The 12,241-nt window shown below is 41.2% G+C and overlaps 1 protein-coding gene across 1 annotated transcript in view; it reads left to right on the top strand.

Annotated features, from left to right (window-relative positions):
• AVEN (apoptosis and caspase activation inhibitor) overlaps positions 1–12,241 on the top strand; it is an 874,431-nt gene that overhangs the window by 819,733 nt on the left and 42,457 nt on the right. Inside the window, exon 4 of the mRNA XM_053697981.1 lies at positions 10,145–10,237. Coding sequence (XP_053553956.1) covers positions 10,145–10,237 — 93 coding nt within the window. The remainder of the gene's footprint in view (positions 1–10,144; positions 10,238–12,241) is intronic.

The following is a 12,241-nucleotide window of genomic DNA, read 5'->3' as shown; positions in this document are numbered from 1 at the left end:
TTTTTAAACCTTGAAGAAGGAATAAAAGAAGTACCAGGCCTATTCCATTCCTTATAAATCATATCAGAAATAGCATCAGGAACTGGAAAAACCTCTGGAATAACTACAGGAGGTTTATAAACAGAATTTAAACGTTTGCTAGTTTTAATATCAAGAGGACTAGTTTCCTCCATATCCAATGTAATCAACACTTCTTTTAACAAAGAACGAATATACTCTTTTAAATAAATAAGTAGATTTGTCAGTGTCAATATCTGAGGCAGGATCTTCTGAACCAGATAGATAGATAGATAGATAGATAGATAGATAGATAGATAGATAGATAGATCCTCATCAGAGAAGGATAATTCAGTATGTTGTCGGTCATTTGAAATTTCATCAACTTTATGAAAAGTTTTAATTTCACAGGTATATCTTGTGCATTAGAAGTTGAAGGAACAGCAACAGGCAATGTACTATTACTGATGGACACATTATCTGCATGTAAAAGTTTATCATGACAACTATTACAAACCACAGCTGGTGATATAACCTCCACAAGTTTACAACAAATGCACTTAGCTTTGATAGAACTGTTATCAGGCAGCAGGGTTCCAACAGTGATTTCTGAGACAGGATCAGATTGAGACATCTTGCAAATGTAAGCGAAAAAAACAACATATAAAGCAAAATTATCAATTTCCTTATATGGCAGTGTCAGGAATGGGGAAAACCATGCAAACCCATTCCTATATGCCTCTTGATAGAAAAAAAGGCAAGAGGCATATAGGAATGGAGTTTTAAATAATTAAAATATTTGGGGCCAAGTATGACGCACAACACAAACAGAATTTTTGTGTTGTGCGTCATATTTTTGCCGCTAATAACATCCGGAAATGACACACTCGCGTCATTGAAGACGCAACCTTGTGAAAGGACTCAGCATCAACTAAGATGCCGGAAATGACTAATTTGCGCTATCGAACTTAACTTTGTGCCAAAAAATCTTTTACCAAAAATGACGCAATAAACTTTAGCATTTACCCCAGGTAAGAAATACATTTTCCTAAATATAACGTACATTTTCCTAAATATAACGAAAACCTGAATCATGGCAAATATAAATACAATACATATATTTAGAACTTTATATAAATACATAAAGTGCCAAACCATAGCTGAGAGTGTCTTAAGAAATGAAAACATACTTACCAAAAGACACCCATCCACATATAGCAGATAACCAAAGCAGTACTGAAACAGTTATCAGTAGAGGTAATGGAATATGAGAATATATCGTCAATCTGAAAAGGGAGTTAGGAAATGAATCTCCATGACCGATAACAGATTACATATGAAATAGATCTCCCGTGAGGAAAACCATTGCATTCAATAGGTGATACTCCCTTCACATCCCTCTGACATTCACTGTGCTCTGAGAGGAATCGGGCTTCAAAATGCTGAGAAGCGCATATCAACGTAGAAATCTTAGCACAAAGTTACTTCAGCACCTCCATAGGAGGTAAAGTTTGTAAAACTGAATTGTGTGTGTGGTGAGGGGTGTATTTATAGGCATTTTGAGATTTGGGAAACTTTGCCCCACCTGGTAGGATTGTATATCCCATACGTCACTAGCTCATTGCCAATTACATGAAAGAAAGTACTATGCTCTGTATTTTTTTCCCCCCAAAAAAAAATATTTTGTGAGACAATATAACTACCAGTGTTGAATATGTAACTCTGCTTCAGGCATAAATAATCTGTGAAATTTCATTTTTTGTATTTGTGGGTCAGTATCATACAATATATGGCGGGTGAATGACATTAAAAAGCTGTCTGTAATCCAAATATATGTACAGCAGATCAAGTGGCTGGTTTTTCACAATTGCTTATATATTAGGCACTTCTAGAATAAGGCATCACCTTAAATTCAGCCTATCCAAGTTATTTTATCAATAATTCTAAAACATATATGTATAGGAATTCTATGTTAGGGGTGGTTTTGCAGACCATCATGGAAGGAAAAAAAAAATTAACAGCCACTGATAATTTCATCATTAATTATTGCTGATAACTTCTTGTGTATTTTCCTACATTTTGTTAGTCTTATTAGTTTTGTTAGTCTTGCAATCCAGAATGAACTTTCTGTTGATCATATTTTTTTTTCTGAGTATGTTTCTAAACGTGTGCTTTGTTATTTATTTTAATATTTTAATATTTAATATTTTTAATATTTTAATGAAACAAGGAAATTATTTGGTTTGTTAAAATGTGACAGGTCACATATTATTATCCCCCCAACACCAAAACATATAAAAAAGAAAAAGCCAAGACATGCTTTGAAAAAACAGATTAATACTGGTTTACAAGAGTTTCAAAGTCTTGACATAGATTTTAAGAAAAAAACATGTGAAGAATATGTTCTAATGGATTTAGAATGCAGCTGGTCTCAAGAGCAGCTCTATAATTGGTCCAGGGGGAACCATGGGACCCAGGCCACATTTTCCAGGGGTGAAACATAGGGAGAGCATATTTTGGCCTATTTCTGAGAAAACAAAATTTATGTTTACCTGATAAATTTCATTCTTTCCGGATATGGAGAGTCCACGACGTAATTCCAATTACTAGTGGTAATATTACTCCTGGTCAGCAGGAGGAGGCAAAGAGCACCACATCAAAACTGTTAAGTGTTACTCCCCTACCCATAATACCCAGTCATTCGACCAAAGGAAAATGGAAAAAGGAATAACCCAGTGGTGTAGAGGTGCCTGAGGTTTAGTAAAATATAACTGTCTTAATTAAGAGTGGGCCGTGGACTCTCCATATATACGGAAAGAAAGAAATTCATCAGGTAAGCATAAATTTTGTTTTCTTTCCTAAGATATGGAGAGTCATCAAAGTCATTCCAATTACTAATGGGAACCAATACCCAAGCTAGAGGACACGGAATGAATAGGGAGGGAGAACAAGACAGGCAGACCTAAACAGAACGCCCCACTGCTTGAAGAACCTTTCTCACAAAAGAGGCAAAAGTATCAAATTTGTAAAATTTGCAAAAAGTATGCAGAGGACAAAGTTGCAGCCTTGCAAATCTGTTCCACAGAAGCTTCGTTATTGAACGCCCAAGAAGAGGAGACAGCCCTAGTGGAATGAGCTGTAATTCTCTCAGGAGGCTGCTGACCCGCAGTCTCATAAGCAAAACGAATTATACTTTTCAACCAGAGGGAAAGATAAGTAGCAGTAGCCTTCTGACCCTTACGCTTTCCAGAGAAACAAACAGGGCAGAAGACTGGCGAAAATCTAATCGCCTGTAGGTAGAATTTTAGAGCATGCACAACATCTAAGTTTCGCAACAGATATTCCTTATGAGAAGAAGGATTGGGACAGAGAGAAGGAACAACAATTTCCTGATTAATATTTCTATCCGAAACCACTTTAGGGAGAAAACCCAATTTAGTACAAAGAACCGCCTTATCCACACTGAAAAGCCAAGAGTTCCAAAACTCTCTGAGCAGAAGAGATAGCAATAAGAAACAAAGCCTTAACAACCTAATATCTGTGGAATGCATTGACTCAAACTGAGCCTGCTGCAAAACTTTAAGAACAAGGTTAAGTCTCCAAGGAGGAGCAACAGGTTAAAACACGGGCCTGATTCTGACCAGGGCCTGACAAAAAGATTGAACATCTGGCACCTCTGCCAGACGCTTATGTAAAAGAATAGATAAGGCAGAAATCTGAACTTTCAGAGAGCCGACTGACAACCCTTTCTCCAGGCCTTCCTGGAGAAAGTATCAAATTCAAGGAATCCTGACCCTACTCCAAGAGAAGCCCTTCGCTTCACACCAATAAAGGTATTTATGCCATACCTTTATGGTAAATTTTACAGGTAACAGGCTTGCAAGCCTGCAGCATGATCTCAATGACTGACTCAGAAAGCCCACGCTTAGCCAGAACTAAGCGTTCAATCTACAAGCAGTCAGCTTCAGAGAAACGAGATTTGGATGGAGTAATGGACCCTGAGTTAGAAGGTCCTTCCTCAGAGGAAACCTCCAAGGTGGCAGAGATGACATCTTCACTATGTCTGCATACCAGATCCTGCGAGGCCATGCCGGAGCTATTAGAATTACCGACGCTCTCACTTGTTTGATATGAGCAATGACTCGTGGAAGAAGCGCAAACGGAGGAAACAGATATGCTAGACCGAAATCCCAAGGAACCGCCAGAGCATCTATCAGAGCGGCCTGATCTCTTAACCTTAAACCGTACTCTGGAAGCTTGGCGTTCTGACAAGACGAAATCAGATCTAACTCCGGCACCCCCCACTTGAGGGTAAACCTGGAGAACACCTCCGGGTGGAAAGCCCACTCCCCGGGATTAAATGTCTGTCTGCTCAGGAAATCCGCCTCCCAGTTGTCCACTCCTGGAATGTGGATGGCAGATAGACAACAATTGTGAGCTTCCGCCCACTGAATAATTCATGCCACCTCCTTCATGGCTAAGGAACTCCAAGTTCCTCCCTGGTCGTTGATGTAAGCCACTGAGGTGATGTTGTCCGATTGGAACCTGATAAACCGGGCTAAGGACAATTGAGGCCAAGCCATCAGAGCACTTTAGATCGCTCTCAACGCCAATATGTTTATGGGGAGAGCAGACTCCTCCCAAGTCCATAGTCCCTGTGCCTTTAAAGAGTCCCAGACTGCTCCCCAGCCTAGCAGGCTGGCATCCGTGGTCACGATCACCCAGGAATGTCTCTGGAAGCATGTGCCCTGAGACAGTTGCTCCTGAGAAAGCCACCACGGGAGAGAGTATCTAGTCGACTGGTCTAAAGTTATCCTCTGAGACAGATCTGAATGGTCTCCGTTCCATTGCAGAGCTCTCAGATGGAATCGGGCAAAGGGAATGATGAGAGGAAAGAAAGACGCTGGGTCCCATAGTATATCCATTAGTTTATTGGATACAGGCTTTTCATATACAATGAGGTGAGCCCCTTAACTGACGCGTTTTGCGCATGCGTACATGCGCTTCATCAGAGAATCAAAGGGAATGATGTCCATGGAAGCGACCATCAGACCAATTATCTCTATACATTGAGCAACTGATGTCCGAACAGTAGACTGTAGAGAGAGGCAAGAGGAAAGAATCTTGGATTTTCTGATCTCTGTCAGAAACATTTTCATATATAAGGAATCTCTTATGGTTCCTAAGAAAAACACTCTTGTAGCTGGAACAAGGGAACTCTTCTCCAGATTCACTTTCCATCTGTGGGAACGTAGAAAAGACAACACGATCTCTGTATAAGAGTTTGCTTGTTGAAAGGATGTCGCCTGAACGAATATGTCGTCCAGGTAGGGCACCACTGCAATTTCCCGAGACCTGATCACTGCCAAGAGAGCTCCCAGAACCTTTGAGAAAATTCTGTGTGCTGAGGTAAGGTCAAACGGAAGAGCCACAAACTGAAAATGTTTTTCTAGAAAGGCGAATCTCAGGAACTGGTGATGATCCCTGTGGATGGGAACATAAAGATATGCGTCCTTCAGGTCTATGGTCGTCATGAACTGACCCTCTTGGACCAAAGGAAGAATGGAACTAATGGTTTCCATTTTGAAGGAAGGTACCTTGAGAAACTTGTTGAGACACTTAAGGTCTAAAATGGGTCGAAAGGTTCCCTCTTTTTTGGGAACCACGAACAGATTTGAATGGAATCCTAGACCCTGTTCCCTTACTGGAACTGGAACAATCACTCCCAGGGAGGAAAGATCCTGAACGCAGTTCAAGAATGCCTCTTTTTTTACCTGGTCTGCAGATAATCTTGAGCGGTGGAATCTGCCCCTGGGATGGAAAGTTTTGAATTCTATTTTGTAACCCTGAGATACTATGTCCACAGCCCAAGCATCTCCACGCTTGACCAAACCGGGAAAGTCTGCCGCCCACTTGATCCGATCTCGGATCGGGGCCGACCCTTCATGCTGACTTAGACTCAGCTGAGGGTTTCTTTGATTGCTTCCTCTTATTCCAAGACTGATTTGGGCTTCCAAGAAGATTTAGTCTGTTCCTGCTTGGAAGAGGGAGAGGAAAACTTTTGATCTTTAAAGTTATGAAAGGAACGAAAATTACTTTGACGTCCTTCAGGTCTGTTCTTCTTGTCTTGTGGTAGAAAAGACCCTTTTCCACCCATAATATCAGAAATTATTTCTGCCAGACCAGGTCATACCTACTGTATATAAGGAAGCGCCAGAAGCTTGGACTTGGAAGTAACATCAGCTAACCAAGATTTTAGCCACAAAGACCTGCGGGCAAAGACAGTGAAGCCAGACATCTTGGCTCCCAGTCTAATAACTTGCATGTTAGCATCAGAAATAAAGGAATTGGCTAGTTTGAGAGCCTTAATCCTATCTTGGATCTCCTCCAACGGAGTCTCTACTCAAATGGATTCAGAGAAGGCGTTGCACCAATAAGATGCTGCGCTTGCTACTGTGGCAATACAAACTGCAGGTTGCCATTGAAGACCTTGATCAACATACATCTTTTTCAAATAAGCCTGCAGCTTTTTGTCTATGGGATCCTTAAAGGAGTAGCTATCCTCTATAGGGATCATAGTTCTCTTAGCCAGAGTAGAAATAGCTCCTTCTATTTAAGGCACCGTGCACCATGAATCTTTAATGGAGTTAGCCATAGGAAACTTCTTTTTAAAGATGGGAGACGGGGAGAAAGGTATCCCTGGCTTCTCCCATTCCTGTGAAATAATCTCCGCCACACAGTCTGGAACAGGAAACACTTCCACAGAGGAAGGACTATCATAGTATTTATTTAGTTTAGGAAACTCACAACTATTTCCGGGCTTCACACACCAATCCAGAGCAGGAAAGTTAGAAAAATATGCAGCCGGGGTCACGTTAGAAAATAAAACCAAAATTTATTGGTGACACATAAAAACAAAGTGAGCCATAGCTCAATAAAGGCAATCCGGGGTCACAGAACAGAAACTGCAGACATGTTTCGTGTGGCTTCACCACACTTGATCATATCTGCTATGTATTTAGTTTACTAGACTTCTTTGGGTTGACAGCGACAGAAGTATCGGATTCGTCCAAAGTAGCCAATACCTCCTTTAACAGTACATGGAGGTGTTCAAGCTTAAATCTGAAGCTTACGTCTTCAGTATCAGATGAAGGAATTATACTGTCCGAATCTGAGATTTCACCCTCAGAGGCTACCAATGTATCCTCCTCATTAGACTTATGAGAGAGGGCAACCTGCGTAGCAGTAGATGGGATAGAAACCTTACTATCTGAATGTCTATATTTGACGCCATTGAGGCTTGTGACGTTTGAGGAGAGAGCTGTGGCATAGCCTGAATAGCATCATCCAGAGAGACATTGGGTTCAGAGGGCAACAATTTATCTTTACATTGAAGAGTTCTTTCTAAGCATGCAGCACAGAATTGCATAGGCAAAACAATTTGTGCTTCTAAGCATAATAAACATTTATCACAAGAAACTTGATCCATGTCCATCACAACTTAAAGGGACAGTGAACCCAAATTTTTTCTATCGTGATTTAGATAGGGCATGCAATTTTAAGCAACTTTCTAATTTACTCCTATTATCAAATTCTTTTCATTCTCTTGGTATCTTTATTTGAAATGCAAGAATGTAAGTTTAGATGCCGGCCCATTTTTGGTGAACACACTGGCCTCCATTACATATGCAGCGTCGCCCGCAAATGCCGGTGACGCCAGATTTTACGCGATTTTGGTATTACATGTACGGCGTAGCATACAAGTTACGCGCGTATATTTTACCCTTCAGACGTATTTTATTTAACCATAGACTAACATAGAACAGACGCGCAATGTGGTATCCAATATACAGCGTAAGGACTTACGCGCGCAGAATTCAGAGAATCTACTCCATTCTTATCAAAATTGCAGGCGCAGGAACCCTTGCACTGACTAAAAAAGCAACGTAACTTCCTGGAAGCCTTAACAAACACATACATTTAAGGAGCATCTCAAGGTTAAAGGGACAGTATTCTATGATATTGTTTTTTTAAGGTTTATTTGTGTATTTGAAATAGTTTGAAGCCACAACATAATCAAATGGATTGAGCTTGTAGGTACTTTATTACATTGTGGACATATACTTGCTTATTTACTTTAAATTTTTTCTCAAAACAATCAACAATACTTGGAGGAGAAAACAATGGGAAATCATAATTGTATTACCTTCATCTCTTTATATATGGGTTTATATATGAATTTTGAATAGCATAATTACGTGTCGCATTTTTATATGAAATCGCGGTTCATTTTTACGAGTGTTAGCCTAATTTGCATAAAACTACTCTTTATTGACAGTTTCCGTGGATAAAATACTGCTGTAAGTTACCTGCGACGACTAAAATGTGTATTTGCGCACATTTCAGAGGATCGCCAGTTTGACCTACTTATGCCAGTTTATCATCTAACGGCACAGTATATGTAATACCCCGATGTGCGAGGTGAAATTACGGGTGGAGCGGGTTCCCACGATTGCGCCGAAACCTGCGCCGTATATGTGATCGCGCCCACTGTGTTGTTCTTGCTGATTGGTGGATAAATTCACCCACCAATAAACAAGCGCTTTCCATGGTCCTGAACCAAAAAAATAGCTTAGATGCCTTCTTTTTCAAATAAAGAAAGCTAAAATAATTAAAATAAGACTAATGTCACTTTAAGCTGTCTTTCCTTCACAGCAAATAACACAGTTAACCGGATTGGAAAATAAACTAGGTACCTCTAAACCTGCGTTACATGCTGAGGTGCCCTACCTGACCCCTCTGAATAATACGATTGTAAGGCAAACTGATATCCAGCAGGTCGCAACCCTCCTGATCTGTAGAGCAGCTTAGACACAAACCGCAGCTCCACTCATTACTGAGAACGGAAGCGCAGCGGGTGACGTGATCGGCCAAAGAGAAACTGCACCACATATTCAAAAGCGCACGTTTCTCAGTACAGCTGAATGAGCCAGATGCAAAGTTACAACGGCTGTGCTCTAGCAAGTGTAACCAAGTAAATAAATGCCTAAAACGCAACGGTCCTAGCACACTGCCAAACTTAAGAGATCCCTCTCAACAACAAACTGCCTCACTAAAGCCCAATTTTCAATATGAGCCCCATAATACAAATATATATGGTAAGGGAATCCTCCCCAGAGAATTAACCCCTAAGTCTCTGTCACATAATAAGTACCTGCATCCTGCCAAGGTCAATCCTTAATAAGGATAAGTGTTTCCCAGTAAATATAGCAGCAGTATCCTGTAAAGTGCAAGTATCCAGTACCTAGAAGACAAAAAGCACTTAACTGCAGTCTAGCTGACTGTCAGGAAGACGGCTCACAAGGCATGAAAGGACACATATTCCTTAAAGAGACCTGTAGAAAAAGAAAGAACAGAGTAACCAACTTTGTCTTTCTGCGACTAAGGCAGCAATATGTTAGGAAACAAAGGACCACCTCACAACTTCCTAACTGCTTAAAAGCCACCACTACTCTACTGAAGAGATTGACGTGGACTTAGCTAAACCCAAATCCTTGCTTGCAGGGAAAAGTACCCAAAAAAGGAATTATTTTTCTTCAGACACCAAAACTTCACCTCCTCTATTGACAGAGGCAAAGAGAATGACTGGGGATTATGGATAGGGGAGTGACACTTAACCGCTTTGCTGTGGTGCTCTTTGTTTTCTACTGCTGGCCAGGAGTGATAATACCACTAGTAATTGGAATGACGTTGTGGACTCTCCATATCTTAGGAAAGAAATTATTCTCATATTGGGTCCATCAGCTGGGTAATAGTGGGTATGTGTATATCCTTGTGTGAACTCAACCATAGTTTGAAATTTCAATATGCTGAATCTTTGAAACTGCTGATTGTAGTGGATGGAGATTTGGTAGGGTCCATCATTTCATTCTTGGACCAAGGCACCACAATGTGTTGACTAGCCCTGGTCTCAGTGCAAAGTGGTGGTATTGCACTGGGTTAACCTGAGCTAAGACTCTTCTAACAAACTGGAAGAGACCAAAAGTTTTTCATAGTATCTTGCAAGTATTAGAGCATAATGAACAGTTTAACTTAGAAAAGCAGACTCCACCCTTTATATCCTAACTTGTGTGTGCTTCCTTTACAGGCAGTAATTTCTTTTGACTCTCAGTATCTTTTGCGGGCCCTGCAGGAACTACCACTGCATCTCCGTCTGAATGTGGAAGCTGACCTAGTTCAGGTAATTATCTGCACACCTCAGCAATGTTTGTTGAAAAAACCCCATCAATTTCTGTGCTCATGTTTCTTAATTAGCAATTTATGAGTACCCTTGAGCCTATATACTTTTTCTAAATGTGCTCTTGTTTTTTTATTTGAATAAATTGGACCTTATTAATCTATGTGTGATGCTGTAAGCAGTGTGCAGGATTATGTGGATCTACACTGGCACATACACTAACTCCCAGCGATCGGAAATGCTCTATTAATACTGATTCTCAAGAAAATCAACCCAAATAAACATTAGGTGTTTCCTTGACCATAAAAGGAACAGCTAGCTGAGGAAAAGCCATAGAGCCGCATTGCACAATACTGAGGTATTTGTGCTGTACCTGTTTGAAATACAGATGAAACACCAGATTGTTAGATTAGGCTATGCTTTAGATAGCAAAATCATTATGAATTCTGCAATTAATAGAGGACCAAATAGTATGAATTGTGCTTTTCTGTTTGTGTTTTCTTCAGCCAGTTTCTTATTTAATCTGAAATCCACAAAAAAACATAAATTATGCTTACCTGATAATTTTCTTTTCTTCTGATAGGAAGAGTCCACAGCTGCATTTATTACTTTTGGGAATTCAGAACCTGGCCACCAGGAGGCGGCAAAGACACCCCAGCCAAAGGCTTCAAATACCTTCCCCACTTCCCTCATCCCCCAGTCATTCTGCCAAGGGAACAAGGAACAGTAGGAGAAATATCAGGGTGGATTTTAAAAAGGTGCCAGAAGAACAAAAATGTACTGCCGCCGCATAGATAAAGCGCGGGCGGGAGCTGTGGACTCTTCCTGTCAGAAGAAAAGAAAATGATCAGGTAAGCATAATTTATGTTTTTCTTCTTAAACAGGAAGAGTCCACAGCTGCATTGATTACTTTTGGGAAAACAATACCCAAGCTAGAGGACACTGAATGCAAACAAAGGGTGGGTACAAAAGAGGCGGCTTCATCGAAAGGCACCACAGCCTGAATTACTCGACACCCTACAAAAAACTATAACGACAAGGGAAAAAAACGGAGCCGGGTAACCACTCATCAGTTACACAACCTGCAAAGCCATGCTAGAAACCACTCAGACCCAAAATCTTCTGAGCATATGGCTTCTGAGGAGTCAGCCCTGCTGCGCTCAACTCCCACAATTCTAAAACACCTCTATCAACCCCCAAGAGGGAAAGTAGAGGAACCCAGGAGATCCGAAGGACCATCCAAAACAAAGAAAACGTCACTAAGATGACCGGAAGGCCACCCTCAATCTCTGACAAAGCACCATACCAACTATGGTGTTCTAAAAACCTGCGAGTTCCCCCTTGTAATCTAGACAAGACAAGACCCGTCAGGCTAAGCATAGACAAGCTAGACAGGAAAACCGTCCCAGCAGCTTAAAAAGAGCTCTCCAAGAGGGAGCAGAGCCACCTGTGAGCAAAACTCGCGAAGACCCTTCCACAGGCAACAAAGCCGTCTTAAGCCATCGTGGGACTCATCCCACTGAAAGTGCTGAAATATCTCGACAACAGCTCCCAACCAGAAAATTCCAGAATCCAAGGAGCAATTCATCCCGGCAGCAGCCGCCGCCAGTAGCGATAGGCACTAAGAGTCCCCCCAACAAGGGGGAGGACAGATTCAAAAAGGTAAACGGTACATGCTGCAAAAGCAGACTGATCCCTGACCTTCCTTCCAGGGGAACGGTCCCAGCCCCAATGCCTAGTGAAAGACCTTTTGCAAACAAAAGTCTCAGACCTTCGGAAGTAAAAAGGATGGGTCTACGAGGCATCAAAGCCCCAGAGTAGAACTCTGACCACTACTAACAAATTAGCATGCTACCCTGAACCATTACAGGAACCTCATGCTTGGGTCCAAGGAACTCTACACTGCAGCCTTCCATAAGAAGGAACACTCCTCCAGGGAAGAAGTACTCTGACCCACAGTATTCTGATACCAGAAATCGATTCTGTGATACTGAGAACGCAAGAGTG

This window comes from Bombina bombina, chromosome 1 (assembly GCF_027579735.1).
Source record: "Bombina bombina isolate aBomBom1 chromosome 1, aBomBom1.pri, whole genome shotgun sequence".
In the NCBI taxonomy this organism is placed as follows: Eukaryota; Metazoa; Chordata; class Amphibia; order Anura; family Bombinatoridae; genus Bombina; species Bombina bombina.
The sequence above is the reverse complement of the archived record's forward strand: the minus strand, read 5'-3'. Positions and strand labels throughout refer to the sequence as shown.